This window comes from Aythya fuligula, chromosome 4 (assembly GCF_009819795.1).
Source record: "Aythya fuligula isolate bAytFul2 chromosome 4, bAytFul2.pri, whole genome shotgun sequence".
In the NCBI taxonomy this organism is placed as follows: Eukaryota; Metazoa; Chordata; class Aves; order Anseriformes; family Anatidae; genus Aythya; species Aythya fuligula.
Genome location: NC_045562.1, coordinates 19,242,564 through 19,263,236, shown reverse-complemented (window position 1 = coordinate 19,263,236; position 20,673 = coordinate 19,242,564). Strand labels below are relative to the sequence as shown.

The following is a 20,673-nucleotide window of genomic DNA, read 5'->3' as shown; positions in this document are numbered from 1 at the left end:
TGACACAGCCCCTTACTGAAAAGATTAACCTTCCAAATCAACATCCATAGTCCTAAGAATTTAATTTTAAATTAGAGTTTGTAGAACCAAGGCATTGTTCCACAAGACTTTGTTTTGAACAAAATGCTTCAGAATAACCTTAAAAATTTTGAATCTGGTACATTTAGACCTCAGTCACTGAAGGAGGTTAGCTGCAATAGCTACATGGGCAGATCATTTACCATAAGTACCACTAGCAAAGTAATGTGGCAGTACAGAATTCAGTGGGAGGCTGAAAAAACTTCTGCAAAGCTAATTAGATACTTGGGAGATTAGTCTGTGCTCTGAGTTTTATTGACTTCAGTACCTGAACTAGCTAGAACAAGAATTTCCTGTGCAAAAAGCTGCAACCATTTAGTATTCTTCAGAAACAGAGCACCTCCTAATCCAGCTCTCTCTTCAAAAAAAGTGGAAAGAAGCATTGAACTTTGCAAGTTGAAAACACTGAGAATCCCCTCAGAGAAGGTCTTTTTCCCCATTTACTTCTCATTTTTACCTAGTCAAAATATTCACATGAGAAGTTTTAATGTCAAAACCTATGTGTTGATGAGACTATTCGTGGACAGAAGCTAAACTAGAAATGTCACTGACAAATGGAAGCAATCAGGAAATTTTAAAACACATCCTCATAGTCTGCCATATCAAACCCACCAGGAATATTCTTTCCTGGCTATCAACACCAACTTCATCAATTGCAGTTTTTAAATCTCTTGTTTAACTGTTTCTTATAAAACATGATTTGTTCAACACTTTCTCAGGTCATAGGTCACTGAAAACTATTAATCTGATAGATCACAGAATTACAGAATGTAACAATTACAAATAAACAGAGCATATAGTCACCACATAGCTTTGACAGCAGCATGGCTGGAATATGCATAGTAGAAATTCGGAGATTGTTAGGAACCCCTGGGGTTTTTGTTTGTTTTAAATTTAACCTGAATGAAATTAAGTTGTTACATATACTGGTGTTTATGACTTACATAAACAAGGTAACAAACAGAGGTAAACAGAAGGGAAAACTTCAACATGAGGCAGTCACTGAAAGTGAAAAGAAAGGCCCATATTTGTAAGGCTGCTGAACTCCAAGTATGAGGTTGCTGAACTACAATCAACTTAACCAAAATCATACCATTCTCAGCTTTTATTAAAAACACCACTTCCACCTTCACGTGGTTTAAGACTGTATTAGTAAAACAAGCCTAGAAAATGTTCCCAGGCATTGGAACTTGCTTCTCTGTATTGCTAAACGGCTTTTGGTCTGTGCCAGGCACTGCTCTCCCAGACAGTGCCAGGACGGAGCTAGGAACCGACGAGCAGCAGCGACCATACCCAACAGTCTGGGTGCAGCCACCCTGTTTGGAAGGTACCATAGCCGTTAGGTCAGACACAGCCCATTTGGCTTCTGTTCCAGAAAACACCGCTGGTTTAGTAGATATCCAAAAGGTACTTACGTGTTCTGCTCCACTGATGATACGTATCTAATATTTGCTAATGCCTGTCTTCATCATTAAAACTCAAAACCAGCGAGCGGTAGGATGATTAAAAAAAGCTCAAAAGCCAATGAGTGCTGAAGATACAGAATTTGAAGTTGTCCCTTAGGTGCAAATGTAAACCATACCCTGCCTTTTAATTAATGCAATTTTGAGAGCACTACAAAGAAATGTTAACATGCTTATTATGTGTTAGCAATACTCTGTACCTTTTAAGAACATAATTCAGTACTTTGCTCCATGTAGTTAAAATCCTATTCATTCTCCTTAATGAATTACTGTCTTCCCTGCTGGAAATAGTTCTGGTAATATTAAAAAGTGTCTCATAGCCATTAAGCTTTATTGATGGTATTTTATGCAGAGATAGTGCAGTAAAATGAGTTTTCCTCTACATTCCCCCGCCCCCTTAATATTTTTTTACTTGCTCCCTTAACATTCTTTACCAAAACAAATAATCTTTCCTTATTAAGGTAGTAAGGTTACACCCAAAAATTACATGACTCCAAGGGAGCACAACACAGGAAAGAATCCACTAACGGCCACTGAATATTTGCAAGCCCCACTTAATTCAAGAACTCCGTAAGAGAAAGCAACCAGTTTGGGAAACTATTAGAAAGAAGTACCACCTGTCTGCTCTGTTCTAGTTCTTACTTAAACTGCTAGAGATGGTATAGCAGGTTAAACAGACCCTTGTTCTAATTAAACACAGTATTACTTGTGTCTTTTCCAAGCAGCAAATTAGTTTTATCATCTGAAATTTTTGTTACTGTTAGAATTGAATTATTATTCTGTAAGCCTCACACACAGCAACTTAAACACAGGTTACCGAAAAAAAACTAAGATTCCTAGTAACAGGTAACTAAATTACGTGATTCAAGAGCAGTACAAAGGTTATCAGGCACAAACTTCAGACTGCCACATCACCCTTGACACCTTTCCGGAACTAGGCTACCTTCTGGGAAATATCCAGAACTGCAGAAACTGAGAAAACACCTGCTGGTGGTAGCCTTGCCAGTTGACCTACATGGGAATTTTCTGATAAAGATGTTTGTAAAATTATCCATGGTTTATTAAAATAGTTCAAATAAATCATCACTAGGGAAATTTTACTGGAAGCACAAGTGCTCAGAGTCCAGCCACTCCAGTACACATCAGGTTAGACACAACTGGACACAAAGGAATTCAGTTTGAAACTTCCTTCGTTTCTGAACAGCTTTCAAGATGGGCTCCTGTTTTCCACAAACACTGCAATGTCCGAGGGCATCTATACTTCCTGAGCCTGCTGATTCCCTCAGCTGTCTAGATTTTGAGAACTAGAAAGAAAACCAAAACCAAAAGAAGAAAGCTCTGATACGAGATAAAAACTAGCTCACAGTAATAACCCAGAAGTCCTGCTATCTTCAGGAAGAGAACAGCCTGCTTGGCACAAATTCCTTGGAGAAGGACAAGCAGATACTGCGCAAAACTAGTAATGGTTCCTCTCATTTAACAACTGAAAATCTGTGTGGAAACTAGTTCACCAGATGCTGCTGATCCTACAGTAGTGTCACATACACCCCGGTGGTAACACTGAATGGCCTTGTTCACCTAACCTATACAACTGGAAGAAATACTAGCAGTTCTTTCCAACACCTTTTTTCATGTACTAGAGCTTCCATCTTTTATTTCACCTTTGAGAAGTGCAAATACTTAATGAAAACACTCATCTTTATATGTAACAACAACAACAAATAGGAAGACATTTTACCTTATTGCCTGCTGGTATGGTATCTGGGAGGAGAAAGAAAAAGGACTCAATGTTGCCTTAGTACCATATAACTTCTGCTTTAGGTTCTCCTCCAGGCATTTCTTCTCTCGTTTGTTAGATTCACTCATTAGTTGTAAAACTGAATTGTCTGACTCAATCTCTCAAATCCTACACTTGCTTTCACTTCTAGCATCGTGAGTGAATGTCAGCAACCCTCCCTGACATGCTCTCCCTGTATGACCTCCCACTTTAAGTGGTCTCTGGAGATGGAGTTTGCTAAACCCCTCATCGACTACAGTGATAACCAACAGTTTCACTTTAATTATCTCAGCATGCACTCTGTACGAGTGACTCATAAAGCACCCTAAGATGATGTGTACAGCAAAAACAGAAAGGATTTTCCATCTTCCTCATCTCTGAAGTGGCAGTGAAAACAGGAAACACTCTGTGTTTCAGACATCCTTATGACCACCTAAGAACTTCTGTAACATTACCTTTGGCTCAGTGCCCTCCCTAGAAGTAACAACCCACTGATACTTAGTACAAGGATAAAAGAACAGGTCAAGTAGCAAATTATGATCTCCTTCCTCACCCACTTGGCTTCCAATTAACAATTTATAAGCTGGAGATAACATAAGGCTGAACCTCAAAATAAACTCATTAGTATCTTTTATTTACTTTAGTCATACTTTTGGTCTCTATAACTTCCTGGGGAAATGAGCTTCTTGACTTTATTACACCGCATGTGAAAAATACTTCCTTTTAGGTTGGCTGCATGTTAACTGTATGCAACCATTTCTTACATTGTAGTACATAGAAAGTGAGATGGGGAAGGTGCTACAGAAACTATTGCAATTTTATAGGCTATCAACTTGCTCTCTACCTTTCCCTACTGTTGTCATATTTATGAGCTAAGAAATATTTATTTGAAAGCTATAATATGACCACCTACCAATTCATTCCTAATGCACTTTTTCTGTGTCTTCTTGAAAAGCATCACAGATTGAAGCAATTAGACAACAAAGTAATCAAAGCAACTCCTGAGTTTAGCAGTATGGGCGCATTAGGGCCCCCATTAAGATATTCACTTCTAAGGGTTTGGACAGAACTGCAGACAGACAACCTATGAAAACCAGCTGGCCTAAGTCAATGGTAAGTCTTAAAAAAAAAAAAGTGGCAAAGTTATATTAAGTTATCTTTGGAAAAATGCCAGAACATTTCAGAATTAAGGGTCAAAATACCAAACACTAATACAATTTCATACCTTCTGAAGTACAGAATAAAAACTACTAACATAGAAACAATAGCTTGAAAGCCAGCAACAACTCCACGTCTAGAACTTGATGCTTCTAATTGATGCTTCTAACACCATCAGTAATCTATTTTTTTTTTCCTGAAAATGTGACTGTTGTCCTCAATTCCTAGAAGCAGGGGATAAAACAATTTTCAACCACTGAAAATAGTAGACTTCCAAAATCCAGTTTATCAAATTTTGAACTGGAAGTGCAGTACAATTCTCTCAGACAGCAGGAAACTTAAAAGGTGAAGTCAGAAGAGCCTTTTACCAAGCTGAAAAAGTCACCAAGTTGCTTCCTGCATCTCATCTTTCCACAAATTCTTTAATATGCTTTCTTGACTAATTATCAGTCTGTACCTTATATCAAGGACAGTTCATTTTGAAAAGAATGAAAAATATGCAGATAGTTAAGCACAAAGAGTGCCTTCTGTAACAATGCTGGTGATTTCTTAGAAAAAAAAAAAAAAAAAAAAAAAAGACATTTTAAGCTACATTGTCAAGCTTTAAAATGCTCTACATTCTTTCACCAGGTTCTTGGTTTAGATCGAAGTTTGAAGACAAACACATCCACCAAATGCAAACGAATTCTTCCCCACTCTAGTGTTTAAGAGGGAATTTGTTCCCTAAGATTAAAAAAAAAAAAAAAAAAAAAGCAACCCCTCTTCATACACCCACCGAAGAGTAACACAATATCAGTGTTCTCTATCTTTATCAGATATGTAAAAGAACAGGTAGTTACAGAGACGCACTACTAGAAGTCAGCACTAGATTTCTTCAGAAACCATCCTTCTGCTTTTTTCTGAATACATGGCATTTGAATAACTCAAAGTTGCTCCTCAATTTATGCATCACTAATGAGGTAAGCCAACAGTTCAGTCTGCTTGATTTATACAAGCTTTTTAAAGGCTGCATCAATGTTTTCTTTACAAGAGCCTTTCCATGAAGAAAGTACTGATTACTAACATAAACATGAGCACCTATAACCATAAAAGGTAGATACAAAAACAGCAAGTATGGCAGTATAAATAACTGTACTGATAAATACTTCTAGTAAATGAAGCACCAGAGCTGTAGTTTAAGAATGCAAAGCATAAAAATGTCAGAATTCAGTCCTTGGACAGAAATCAATTTAATCCCTCTATTTCACACGCCCCACAGTCCTCAGGACAACTGTTTACTTGAAACAGACCTTCATTTTATATCAACAGCATTCTTCTTTTTGCCACATGGTAGATATTTTAAGATCTACCATGCATTTAGGTATGCTGGATGAAAATGAGGACAGAGGAAAAGTACTTATCAAATATACACTTACAATTTCACTAGTGGCAGATGGAACTGTACTTATTATTGGTGACTTTTTATTTTTTGGTCCTAACAAAAACACCTCTCTCAACAGTGACAATGCAGCTTTTATCACCTCTTTGCCAGCATATCATTTTACTTAGAGCATAAAGATAACATAAAAATGCCTTACCTTTTTCTTCATCTATGCGGAAGACTCCTATACCAGACCCATCTCTGATAGAATATCGAATCTCCCCATCTCGTCCTGTGTCTTCGTCATAAGCAGATACTGTCATTACTGAGGAGCCAACAGGAGCATCTTCTTTTATAAAGCCTTTATCAGCAAATATAGAGAACCGTGGCGGGTGCAAGTTTTCATTCACATCAACTACCTCCACTTCAACATAACACGTAGAGGACAATGAAATGGGTTTTCCTTTGTCCTTGGCCCGCACAGTCAGGTTATAAAGTTGTTTCTTTTCATAATCCAGTCTTTGTACAATACGTAGTGCTCCGCTTAGTTTATCAACATCAAACGTGCCATCTCCACTGTCCAAAAGACTGTACCGTACTTGACCTGACTGGCCTAAATCAGGATCATAGGCTTCTAGCCATGTAATAATTGTTCCCTCAGGAAGATCTTCTCGAATTTTCACATGATAATTTGAAGGAATAAATTTAGGAGGATTATCGTTAACATCTTCTATAGATACTTTCAAAATAACCGTTGAAAATAATTGAGGTTCTTCAGTAGGTTGGTCCCTAGCCTCTATTTTCAAGAAATAGACATGCTGTTCTTCACGATCCAGAACCCCCACAACTTTCACAACTCCTGTCACAGCGTTAATAGTAAACTTGTCTGTATCTGTAAGAAGAGAGTATTTTACTTCTCTATTAGCCCCCAAATCTTTATCTGTAGCTTCAATTTGAATAATTTCACTGTTCAGCTCTTTGTTTTCACTCACTTCGACAAAATAGCTGTCTTGTAGGAACACTGGTGGGTTGTCATTAGCATCCAAAATTCTTACATCTAGAAGGTGCCAGGCAGACTTCTGTGGTATTCCAAGATCGTAGACAGTAATGTTCAGTGTATATTTATCTTTTACTTCCCGGTCAAGGGGAGACAAGATTTTCAGCATTCCACTTTCCATGTCAACAATGAAACTACTATCTTCATTACCTCCAGAGATAACATACACTAACTTTCCATTGAAGCCAGTATCAAGATCAGTAGCATTCATAATTATTATGCTGGAGCCCACAGGTTGGTCTTCTCTTACCTCAATGCTACTGGGGAGCGTACTTCTAAATTGAGGTGCATGCAGATTCACTGAGTGAGTGTCAAAGAAAACATCCTCAACTTCTCCACGGCTGTGCAATTTATTTGCTTGCAAGAGCTTCTCTGCGAGCATTTTGGCAACGCCAGTTTCTTCACATTGCAAGTTGACCGGTTTGCGACTAGTAGCTACAGTTATGTTGATATACAATGGTTTTGCAAAGTTTTCTCCATCTGTAGCTGTAATTTTCAAACTGTGAAAAGAAATTTTAGCACCTAGGCCATCTGTTAGCGGCTGCTTGAGAGAAAGTACTCCAGAATTTGGATTTAGGCTGAATAAATCCAGTTCATTTCCAGATTCAATTTGGTATCTCACCAACTGAAGCTCATCAGCATCAATGGCAGATACCGTTGTTATTTGTTCTCCAACACCAAGATCCCTGGGGATTGTTCCCTCACAATTTATTTTCTCAAACAGAGGTACATTGTCATTCAGGTTATTTAAAATAATAGTAACAGGAACTTCAACTTCTCGACGATATGGTATACCCCAATCAGAAGCTCGAATCCTTAAATTGTAAAGCCTTGGCATCAATTCATAATCTAAGTCTTCTGAGGTACTAATAACCCCACTGAAATGGTTTATCACAAAGGGCAAAGGATTTAGGTTTGCGATGCTGTAAGTCACGTAACCATTTTCCCCTTCATCAGGATCTTTTGCACTTACTCTCATGACACTAGTACCTATTGGCACATTCTCATCAAAAGAAGCTTTATAGGATGTCTGAGTAAATTCAGGAGGATTGCTGTTCATGCCTAGTACCTTAATTAATACTTTTGCAGAAGCTCTTCTGTCACTTGTCACAACTTCAAGTTCAAAATGGGATGAGTATTGTGCTTTTATGGGTTCTGAAGTGGTAATGAGACCAGTGTGAGTGTTTAAATTGAATTTTACTTTGCCAGGTGTGTTTTTAAATATATATTTTAAATGGGGGTAACTAGGCAGAGCTTTTACCATTATCACAGGTGTGTTTGGAGGAGCAAATTCACTTATTTCAGCTCTATATATCTCTTTTTCAAATCTGACAGGACCAGACTTAAACAGTGGTGATGTCACATGAACAACTTTTACAGATGAGAACTGTGGAGGATTTCCTTTATCTTTAGCTTGAAGGGTAAGGTTGTATCCAAAGGGGTGGCTCTCCCAGTCGATGGGACCAATGGCTTTGATTCTGTATTCTTTACCTCCTGGAACAGACCTCACTGTTCTGAACTGCTGAAGTGGATCACCTGCAACAATATTTAATGATGCTATTTCTCCATTTGGACCTTGATCATTGTCCTCTACAGTTACAACTGCATAAGTTGGATCCTTATCTGATTCTGAGGGAGTCAGTGTAACAGCTGTAATAATGGGCGCATATTCATTTGCTTGCTCTACATGCACAGTTAGTTTTGCCATACTGCTGATGCCACTGCTACCATACAGCTTCAGTCCACGATCCACTGCAAGAATTTCCATTTCATAACGCTTAGTGTCCGAGTAGTCGAGTCTACCAGTTAGCACTATCACACCACTAGTTGGATGAATAGCAAACACATCTGTTCTTTCTTTAAAGCTATAGTAGAACTCTCCATTGGTTCCTATATCTGCATCTGTTGCACTGACTCTGGCAATGCTTGTCCTTATTGCTGTGTTTTCAGGCAAAGAAACACTGTAAGATGTTGGAGAAAACAAAGGCCGCAAGTCATTTGTATCCAGTACCTGTACCCTGACCTTCGTGCGTGTTTCAGCATTTGTATTTTTTTCAACTGCTTTAACAGTCAGCATATAATGGTCTTTTACCTCTCTGTTAAGGATAGCTGTGTTTCCTCCCTTGGTCCGTATTCTCAAAAAACAGAAATTTCCAAGAACATATTCCTCAGCTTTAAACAAATTCTCATTGTCTCCAGAAATAATTTTGTATCTTATGTCCCATAACGGATTTGTGATGTAAATGCCCATTTTCACTGGATGCCCAACATAAGTCTTTGCTGCAGAATTCTCGTACACAGTGGCATTATACTGTGCTTGTGTAAATTGCATTGGTGGAGCATGATGTGGGATTTGATTTCCTTCACAGTTTCCAAAATGCTGCACCAGCAGCATCAGCAGCGACAGCATAGTCAAGTATCTTCCCATGGCAGCAATTACAAAAAAAAACCTGAAACAAGAGAAAGAAGAATTAAGACCTATGACTGTTCAAATACTACTTAGATGACCTTGATGCTTAGTTTAGAACACACACTTGCAAAAACACTATTAGTTATACATCTACGTTATAACCATTTTTGCTGAAAGTTTCAGTGTGATTTCCAGTAACAAAAAAGCAGGTAAATTAAAATCCCCCCAAATTCTCAAGAATCCTTAAGACCAAATTCTAAGAATTAGACACAAGGAGAATGCATTCAGTTAACTTCATCTGAAACACTTCATAAAGCAACACTGTTAGGAGAAATATGCCAGTACTGAAGTAAGCAAGTGAGCAAACTTGATCTGCATGAATTTGGAGTACTCTCTCCAGTCCTCTAGTTCTAGTTTTCTGATAGTAAATTATTCTCACTCATTTCACTTAGATTGTAGAATGACTAATATCTAATGATGCAGAAGTAAAAAAACAAAAACAAACAAACAAAAAAACCAATTATAAACAGGGAATTATTCCATACCTGTTTTATTCTGTCCTGTCTCAGTACCCTGATAAGAACAGTTGATAGCATTGCCTTTTTTTTTTTTTTCTTTTTTTAAAGCCAAGCTCATCACTAAGCTGTACGACCATCAATAAAGAATGAGGCATATTCCTTTATTCCCCTCTCTGAACAGATCTGAAAAACGAGGATCAAGAGCTACAGGAACATGAATCTACAAAAATAACTGGAAGATCTATGGAGATGCGTTTCTTTTAAACACACTCCAGAAATGACAGGGAAAACGTCTGAAACAGCAAGACAGACATGGAGACATGCCTCATCAGCTGTACCTTTCGAGGAAGAAGTCAGTATATAATTTCCAATGTCTAAATCCAGGCAAGACTGCAGCATAACAAAAGGTAGAAACCTCAGGAACAAGACCCTTCAAGACCACCCTCTTCATCTGGGTTTACAGCAAGAGTTGTTACTCCCGGATGTCTCACAGGATGATAAATCAAAGCTTTAAAATTCTTCCTCAACAAACCCAAGCTTTCAAAACAACAACAACAACAAAAAAAAAGCGTGGGGGGGTGGATTTATTTGCAGCAAGTAGAAAGCCATTTATCTTTAACTTGATTAAGTACCATACATTCTTCTCTTTTACCCTCCCCTATTTATCTTCAGTATTTTTCCCTTGCCTCTTCTTTAGTCTTTCCTTCCCTGGCTGGTCTTTTTCATACAACTTGCATACTAATTCCCAACCATACTCTCCTTTCATTCTTCCCAACCTTTTCTCCCCCATGTTATCCCTATTCTCTCCCCATTTTATCCCTATTCTCCCACTCTCTACCTCTGCCTGCCAGACTTTCCTCTGTGCCTACCCTCACACTGGTTCTGCTCACCTCAGCTTCAAGTGCATCTCATTCTGTTGTCGTCTTCCACCACTCACATTTTCTCTTACTGCTGTTTGTCTCTCCCTTAATTCCTACCTGCTTGATTAGATACCTGAAATATGATATTGGCTGAAATTCCACGGATCATCTCTGCTCACTAGGAGATATTAGAGCAAATTAACCTGCCTGTGTTAACAGTTCACTCCAAAGCCTCAGAAGCAGCTGATTCTGTCACAGCCATTATTAAATCAGCGCTTTTGAGAAGTCCTAAGTCCTAAGGACTTCTAAGGACTTAGGACTCAGATTCACAAAGATAAAGGAAATATTAGAGAGGAATAAGAAAAAAAGCAAAAATCTGTGGTCTGTCTTCCAAATCTAGCAATTAACTTACTTGATTAAGGCTATAACCATAGCAGAAAATAAAAGGTAAGTCACTAGCTAGAACCACTACTTAAAAGGTCTTAAAGCTGGAAGAATGAAAGGTTGGGAGGGCAAATGAACGAGGTTGCAACAATCACGATTTCAATGGGTTAACAATATCATTTCTCTCTTTTCTACTGTTTTCCCTAGGCTATGGTTTATCCTTAGAATAAGCAGACACTTGGGACTCCAGGGCTTCATTTTCTTAATATGCCACTAAATAAATGAATATTTTCATCACAAAAATTACTGCAATAAATAACCTATATCAATACCTCTAAAATTTCAAGCAATTTAAGAAGTCATTATACTGCACTAAGACACACATCAAAAGCGATTACATCCTTTGAAGTAATCAACAGAAACAACTCTCCCTGTGGAAGTCTTGGGACCTTCAACTCTGACAGGTGAAAGGAGCTCTGCTTTATCAAATAAATTAAATTGTTAAAGAGAAAATGCTCACCACCTGACTTGTTCCACAAGAGCCTTCCAAAAACTGTGGTACTTCCAAAACCATACACTCAGGGAAACAGAAGTTACTGTCTAGTCTTTCCTACCTATCAGAACATTTCTCTGTGAACCTCTTGCATTCTTCTCAGAGCCAAGGTAGCTCCTCACAAGTCACTTCAATACAATTCCTTAAGCTTTCACCAGTCATTTTGCACTCTTGTCAAAACTGGACACATTTTAGGCCTATAATCTATTAAAATTCAGTAGCAAAGAGCATCAACTCTGAGTCTGTATTTATGGGGCTGCTATTAGTTCTTTTACTCCATTTGTTGGAATTTTAGCAGCTCTTCACTACCCAAAGCTACTTATTGATCAGGTCTTATACTGCATAGTTTCCCTCTTTTCCTCCGTCAGTTGCAACAGGATTTTTTGTTTGTTTTTATTTATGCTGAAATCCAAAACCCCATTTGTCTTCTGAAGCTATAGCATCCTGTAACTCACAGCCCTTACGTACTAGCAGTTGGCAATAAGCTGTCAGAACTGGTGTGTTTATTATGTAAAACACTATCTGTCTGCATCTTTTATCATTTGTTCCTCATATCTCAGGCACATTAGACTATGATGCATTAGACTACACTAAGATATCCAAGCTCCTCATTAAAATTCTAAGTTGAACATATGTGTAGGTTTTACTATTACATAAATATTTTTCTGTGTCATAATACCTTAAGTACTCTTTGCTTATTTTCTGTAATAACTGCTCAGAACTGGCAACAGGCAGGCTACTGAACACAGTTATGCAACTACCAGTAAGAGTCCATTCTGTAGCAGCAACCTCTAATGTCTGCTGAGTCACAACCTACAACTGAAGAGCATCCCTCAACCGGACAGTTAACTGCGCTAAATAAAAAGAAGTTAGATATTTCTGTTACATTATATTTTCCCCATCTTGTGCCATAATTTGGAGAGCTACCAGAAATTAAAAATTGTTGAACCAAGACTATTATCCACATATAATATAATCTTGATAAATATCTAAAGTATTAAACAATGTAAAAAGTTACCGACTAAGAGAAAGCATGAAAGCATTAAGATAAAATGATAGCGTGTTAGATGCAAGCTCAGATGGCTCATTACAGGGAGCCAGAATGACTAAATTTCACAAACATTTTAGCCAAGGGCTACGCTTTGAACTATTTTTTTTTTTTTTTTTAATAAATCTTTGGAGTATCACCACTTTAGGATTTTCTGCATCCATTTCCAAGACATAACACAACTGTTTGCTTAATAAAACATCATAGCCCTAGGTTTACAAGAAGTACATCATATTTATTCTGGAAGGCTGATCTCAAACAAACTCTGATTTCCTATTTGGAAGGATGGTTATTATGTGCATATTCATACCAATGACAGTTTTACTACTTAGATACTGCATTAACAAAATGATTTAACTCAGTGTCACTCACATATGGGGAAAAAAAATACTAACACAACTTAAAAATATGAACTAACTTCACAGTAAAGGCAACAGAATCAGAGAATCAGGTGGGCTGGGTGACCTTTTACTAAAAACTTTCAAATGCTGATAATTTGGCTAAGATGCAAGTTTCTCTTTGCGGAATGCTTGCAGTACATGGACTTCAACCTGTATACATGTAGTTTGAAACTTGCAAGTTTAACTGTTTTAAGCATCAAACACAGTATGTAGCAACCTCAATGCCAAACAGGCAAAACAAGCTTTGTCTTCCACAAAATGTATCAAGAGTGAACAAACATTGTGGGAGTTACTCCCCAACCAATCACAGAAAAATCACGGGCAGAAAAAGCCCCTTAACTGGGCCAGACAGGCTGTTACTACGAGCCTCAGTGCCATTGTTATCCCCTTTCTACACACAAGATCTGCCAGTTAAGCCCAGAAGGACTTCCTGCAACACTACGCTACATTGCTTGTGTTAGCCAAACCAGACTCAGAACACAGCCTGTGAACACTGCACTTGGGAAACACCAGGGAGCATTTTGGGGACTAAAATAAGTCCTTTAGTGCTGTTTGTGCAATGATTGTCTTCTGAAAACTTTTACTAATTTGTAACAAATGAGGTAGCACTTTGCTTTGTTCTCTATGTTTTTTTGGCACATGCACACCAACTTCCCTGAATAGCAACTTTACATTATTAACACTAAAATGTCTCTACTGATCAAAACATCGCCAATTTACTTTAAAGGTCAGTTTTGATCAGCACGTACAAGTGATGCCATTTGACACAAACTCACTGTGAAAAGTTATTACCGCAGTAACTAAACTGTCATGACAGGGTTCCTATTGTAGAAGTCTAAGGGAGATCATGTGGCTTTGTGGGCTGTACTAACTGTACAGTTACACCTTCTCTTTCATTTTTTTAAAAGCAATCATTTATGTAGACCAATCAGGTTTAACCGTTTCAACATCCTCAGAACTCCAACCAAAAACTTAATAAATATCTGATTTTCTTTTGAAATAAACACTGAAAGAGGCTTTCATTGATTTTGGGAATAGGGGGAAGGGACAGGGACAACAGTGGGAGGCATCTGTGTGTTGGTAGACAGAAAATTAACACATGATGAAAGCATACAGTAAAGTTACTTAAGTAAAGCTAGTAAGTTATTCAAAAAATGTACGTTGCCGTAGAGATTAACTTAGCAGTTCCATCTTGTGACTAAACTCCAGCAAGGTTTATGTTTATATTCCCCACGGTAGGATTTAATCTCATGAGATACTTTGATTTGTGCAGTCAAGATCTCTGCTGTTAAAGGAAATGCAGCTGCTGTATTCAAACAGCATGGAAAGATTCTCAAGCTTGAGCAAAACAAAGTTTCACACCGGCAATTTTAGGTATTTACATATACCAGTAACTGCCGTGTGTCTAATACTGAACTCATCCATTGTACACAGAAAAGCAAATCTTTGGGAATTAAGAAGTTTGGTTGAAATTCAATATGATGACAACTTTTCGAGGACCAAAAATAGTTTTACTGAGCTTGCACTCAGCTTTAAACTAAAATAAATAACAGATATAAATCTTCACTGTTTTAGAGCTTTGCTTTTTCTTTTGCTTCCTTGCTTTCACTGAAACCAGTTATAACTTGGCCATATAAGGTTCTTTCTCATGCTAAGTTATAAAAGCAGTAGCCTATCGTATTGCTGCAACTACTAAAGCTCACCTTCCAGTATCCTAAATGCGAGATTTCAGGATCTCACAGAGAACAAAAAGCTTTGAAATAGTCTTATTCAGCGATAAAACAGGGAATTTTACACACTAAATAGCTGGATAATATAACCACATGCTTAGACAGGTAAAAAGGCAGTATGCAGCGAGCAGGAGACACAGCCATTACACACTATTCCTTTCTTTCACAGCAAGACAGCAGGAGCAGTATTTCCCATGCGGCCGCCTGGGAACAACTTGTAAGTACCTCAAACCGCAGGAAAAACTGCTGTTAGAAGCCAGTGTTGATTTTTTTTTTTAAAAATTCTTAATGCATCCCTCCCCCAAAAAAAAAGTTCATAAGCATTGGCTATGGGAAGCTCCACTGCCACTTGCTGACCCCAGGAAACTAAGCACACCTTCCCAACAAAGCTTGGTTTTGTCTGCGCTGCCAGAGAAGCCAGGCGGAGCGAGGCGAGCTGCCGGGGTCCCCGAGAGCCGCCTCCTCGCCTTCATCTCGCCGAGGAATCCGGCGAGGGGAGCACCGGGAGGCGCCGCGCTCCAGCGGGAACAAAGGGAGAAAATCACCCCGAGACACTTCTTCGCTGCCAGCCTCTCCCCGCGGCTTACCCGGGAATTAAGTTCACAATGGCCCATTACACACATCCCACGGCAGACACCTTGCCTCCAGGGGGAAAATACGATCACCACCCTTTTTTTTTTTTTTTTTTTTTTCCTCGACATAACTTCGGAGCAACCTGCCGCCTCGCCTCCCTCCCTCCCCTCCCCTCTCGGCCGGCAGACCCCCCAAAACTTCCCCCGACTCTCCCAGCCGCCCCCACCTCAGTGCCCGCGGGGCGGGGACCAGCCCCGCATGGCGACCCCGCACCGGGCGGCTGCACAGCGCGCTCCGCTCGCCTTCCTCCGCCGCCGTCCGTCCGTCCCGCCGCTCGCTGCCCCTCGGCGCCGGGCCGTGTCCCCCCCCCGTCTCCACCACCCCAAGCTCCGTATTCCTCCGCCGCGCCGGCCGCTCCGGATCTCGTTTGTGCCGGCGTTCCGCGGGAGCAGCCCCCGCACCCCGGCCCCTCCGCCCCGCCCGGGGCCGGGCCAGGCGCGGGGTAGGCGGGAGCGGGGCCGGCGGCCGCTCCCCCGGGCGGTGAAGTGCGGAACGGGGAGGGGGGGGGTTGGGGGAGGCGGCTGGGAAAGTTCGCCCGGGCAGCGGCGCCTGCAGAGGGAAGGGGAGCTCGAGGGACGCCGCTGGGACGCGCAGTCCCCGCTCAGGGCGCTCAGCGCAGCGGGCATTTAACTGCTGCTGCCCTCTGCTTCCAGCGACCGGCGCCCGCGGGGCTCGCTGAAGGGGCCCGGCTTTGCAGATGAACGCCCCGCAGGAGCGCTCCCCGCTCCTTCAGAAGCGATCGCGCTCGGCAGCGATCAAACGTTCGCCGGGGAATCCCTCCCGGCTCGGCTGCGGGCGGGAGGAGCTGGCGGGGGCGCGAGTGGGGCGCTTTATTAGCCCCGTATATAAATAAAGCCAGCTGTGGGGGGGGGGGGACCCTCCCTCAGCGGAGCCCTGCGCGCCCCGGGGCTGGAGATCAGAAGAGAGCGGCGCCTTCAGACAGCGGCCCCTTCCCGGAGCCGTCCCTTCCCTCGGGGGTCGGCTCCTTCCCTCGGGGGACGCCTCCTTCCCTCGGGGGGCGCCGCTCCGCTCCCCTCGGCCGCCCTCGCCCCCTCTCGGGGCAGCCCCCCGGAGCCCCCTCGCAGCCGCCGGCGGCGCCGCAGTTCCGCAGCGGCCGGCCAGGGGGCGCCGCGCCACAGCGCACCGCAGGCCGGGCACGCTGCCGGCCGCCAGCCCCCAGCCCGGCGCGGAGCCCCGCGGAGCATAGCCCGGCTCCCGGGTCGGTCCGGGAAGGCGGCGGTGGTGCCTCGGGTGCGTCTAGGTCAAGTCTCCGTGCCTATATATATATGTACCCGTATATACGTGAGTGCATATATACAAAGATACACGCACACGGCAGCTTTAAACTGCAGCAGCCGGGGTTGAGGCGCAAGCCCCCCGAGCGCTGCCGCTGAGCAGCGCGGCGAGCCCCACGTGAAGCACCTCTGCGGGCGCCCCGCTGCGAATAAACTCCTCAAACAAAGAACTCACCAGGCCAGCTGGACTCGGCGCTCCCCTCTCAAAGTCTGCTCCACAGCTCAGTTCATCTCCGCGCGCGTCCTTTTCCCTCCCCTCCTTTTTCTTTTTCTTTTTTTCCTCTTTTTCTTTCTTATTTTTTCCTGGCCTTCGGCGAAGGAACGGGAGCAGCCCGGGCGGCCGCGCACCTCTACAGCGGGCAGCCGGCCGCGGCCCCGGCGCTCAGCGAGCGCGGCGCCCGTCCCCATCGCCACAGCGCGGCATGTCGGCTCCCCCCCATCGGCTGCCTGCTACTCGAACGGCGGTGGGAAGGGGGGAGAAGAGATGGGGAGGGAGGGAAAAGATTAAAAGGAGAAGGAAAAAAATAAAAATAAAAAGGAGGAAAAGCAGGCGAAAAGGAGAGATCCAACTTTCTCAAGACATGTCCAGGCAAAGAACGGGAGAGTTGCGGAGTTGCAGCGGCGGAGAGTGAGTGGGGAAGCTGAGACGGATCGCTGGTTCCCTCCCTCCCTCCTTCCCCCGCCTCCTTCCCTCCCTCTCCCCCTTCTCTGGAGCTCCGTCCGCCCCCCGGACCCTGCTGCCGGCGGCGCCACCCCCTCCTTCCCCTCACCGCGGCGGCGGCGCGCACCCCGCCGGGCTCCCGTCGGCCGCTCCGACAGGGCTCCGCGCGGGGCCGCTGCCGCGCACCTGGGCCGCGGCCGGCCGCAGGTGAGGCGGGGCGAGGCGGCCCCCTCCGCTGTCCCCCTGCCCCCGCAGGACCGTGCCGCGGGGGCGACCCCGCCGCCGTCGCCGCGCCGGCCGGACAGCGCGACCCCTCCTGCACAGCGGGTCCACGGCGGGGCACTGCCGCTGGAAGGGACGCCTGGCTGCCGGGGGGCCGAGCACGGGGATCGCCTCCCGGAGGCACGCCAGGGCTGGAGCTCTCCTGTCCCTCTCCCTCTCTCTCTCCTTCTCCCTCTCCGTCTTTCGTGGGTCCCTTCTGACTGAGCTCTCCTCTCCACAAACGGCTTCCTGTCTACCTCCCACCTTGAACAACAATTTAAAAAAGGCAGTTCCTTCTCAAAAAAAAAAAAAAAAAAAACAAAAAAAAACACTAAAGCACAACCAAGCAAGGCATGGTTATCATATTTACATTGTGCTGCCCCCTCATTTTGAGTGACCACCGATCAGTCACTCTTGATACAGACCTGCAGAGGTGGCACTGTGAAGTCAAAGTGAGCTGCAAGCAGGGGCTGAGTCAATACTGAATGGTGGGGTTTATCAGATTTTGGAAAAACTACAGAAATGGCTTTAAAAGCAGCTCACCTGAGAGAGAGAGTAACGTTAAATTTGTAAAGCACTCTGAGATTCTCAGAAAGTAAAATCTTATTTTGTGACACCGTTTATCCCTAAGGACCTAGAAGTTTGGACTTTCCTCCAAAACTCAAACTGACTTCTGAAGTCATTGGGTCATTGTTTCCTATAAGATACACCAGTGAAATCTACCAGCCAAATGAGCATGCAGTACATTCTGTATTAGGAAGAGCAGATACATACTGCAGTGCATAAATACTAAGTACATTTCCAAATAGTGCACGCAAGCCAATTCACCCTGGGAACGATCACTTTGAATGAACCTGTCTGGAAAGTTTAATGTCAAAATTCTCTGGCCTTGTAGATTTCCACAACAGACACAGCTGATTGATTTAGTGAGCATCTCAGAGGTACTTTCTGAAGATCCTAAATGGAATTATACTAAGTCCTTATCCAAGTGCTACTGGGCCAAATGATCTTTCCTTCTGTGAGGACTCCTTCAAAGGGATCTTCGTAAAGTAAACTGCACTGAAAATAACATTCCTGAAAAGAGATAGACAAGGGAACATTTTAAAGACTTCATAGTTGAGGGCTAGAAACAACTACTCAGTAAAGTTGCAAATATTTCATATTTTCAGAGTATAAAATTAGCTATTGTTCAGATTTATAGCCATGTTATAGCTGATTTCTGAGATGAGTAATGAAGGTTAGTGGTTAATTAAAATAACCTCCTATAAGTGGGGCAGAAGCATCTTTCAAAAGTATCTGGTAAATTTAGACAAAATATAGGGGCTTTTGATTTGGATTTTCTGGTATATTCATGCTGTGCTGACAGATAAAGATAAAGATGAAGAATAAAAGGATATGCTGTCATTCTCTATCAGTGGGCAGTGGCTTAGCACTTCAGATAAACATTGGAGCCAAGATGTCCAAGCAAGTGCATACATAAGTCATCTCGATATATATAATTTTAACTTCTGAAACAGGTTTCTAATATCGTGAATAATATTGACAAAGCCATTCTGATAACATAGTTGCTTGATATTCCATTTTCTTTTCCTGTTTTCTCTGCTCTCTCTCTCTCTCTTTTTTTTTTTTTTTTTTTTTTTTTTCCCTCAGAAATAGTGTTAATAAAGATAGTACAATCATTGTTATGCTTTTAAGGATGAATCCTCCCATAGTATTTTTTTAATATAATGTGCTAAATAAATTAATATATTCTGTGGTATATTAGTATATTCTAATGTATGCATTGTGCTAATCTATAGGGCTGTTATAAAAGGGAATACTTGAAATCACACTTCAGTGCGTAGGGCTCAATACGCTGCTGTAAAAAGCTTCCAGTCTTACAACCATTGTGGCAAAATATGTTCTAGACTTGGTGTTAGCTATGATCTATTAACATACCCTTGTTCTTATGATACTGTCTAAGATGAAGCAATTTTTGGCTCATTTTGTAAATGGAAAATAAATAAATACAGTTATTCGGATTAGATAGTTTTATTTTAAGAGACATATAGATACTTCAAATTCAGACTTAGTTCCCAAGAACTGGAATAGAAATCTGGTATCAGACTGCCAGTGAACAGTTGTGTTAGAGAACCTTTGTCATAAAAGAAAATCAGAAATGGCATTCCCTCTTAATTATCCTCTCCCTGTAAGACATTGTAGCACTAACACTCTCACTAATCCACCTCAAAGCCTAACATTGTAGATCTCAGCTCTTATTTGCTATGTATTTAACAAAAAGGAGCTGATATATGAACTGGGCAAGTCAATAATTAGGAAGTAAATACTGAAGTCAAGTGTCCTCCAGCCCCACATATGCACACAGGGAATGCTATCTCGAGTACTTTGGACTGATCTCCCAGCTCCCATTTTGGAGAAGAGAAGTTAATCTCAATGTGTAGGGACTTTAAGCTACATAAAGCATTAAAGATTGATATCAGTACTTTGAATTGTACCGGCTCAAACTGATGGCAAAGGTAAGGATATGGCTCAGTCTCTATGGGGCAGAAACAGTTGCAATTGCTACACCAAGTGCAGCTAAAAAAAAAAAAAAAAAAAAAAAAAGCAACCAACAAACCAAACTGCTTCTGAACACAATAGCAGTCTGTGACTCAGGAGCAATCAAGGGCCAATAAACATTGAGCCTCTGTGGCAGAGGGCAAATACATCTTCTTAGTAATAGGGTCAGGCGCAGTTTCAAGCAAGTTCTCAGTCAGTTAAATAGGAACCGGTCTGACAATGGTTTTAATGTAAAAATAAAATTCTCTACTGTACAAGAAGCTAGCTAAAACCTGTACCCTATCTAAATCTTATTTACACAGAGGGGAGAAGTCTGATTAGTAGAAGCTCTGCTCCAGCCATTCTTTTCTTCATCTAGCCCCAGTCTTTTATAACAGAACTCTGGGAAGAACTTCCAAGCATTTCAATTAGTTGCTGTATTTAGGAAAAAAAAAATCAAATCAAATAATAAAAAAAACAACTTTGTA

At 41.9% G+C, this 20,673-nt stretch overlaps 1 protein-coding gene across 5 annotated transcripts in view; it reads right to left on the bottom strand.

Moving 5' to 3' along the window:
- Window positions 1-17,367, bottom strand: part of FAT1 (FAT atypical cadherin 1) — a 108,274-nt gene extending 90,907 nt beyond the window's left edge. For 4 of the 5 annotated variants that reach the window (XM_032186392.1, XM_032186394.1, XM_032186395.1 and 1 more), the window contains exons 1-2: window positions 16,901-17,367; window positions 6,054-9,343 (exon numbers count right to left, since the gene is read on the bottom strand). In XM_032186392.1, coding sequence (XP_032042283.1) covers window positions 6,054-9,321 — 3,268 coding nt within the window. In that variant the 5' untranslated portion in view covers window positions 9,322-9,343; window positions 16,901-17,367. Of the gene's footprint in view, window positions 1-6,053; window positions 9,344-15,596; window positions 15,696-16,900 lie in introns of those variants that run through there. The other variant, XM_032186393.1, reaches the window with a different exon arrangement.
- Window positions 17,368-20,673: the final 3,306 nt, after the last annotated feature.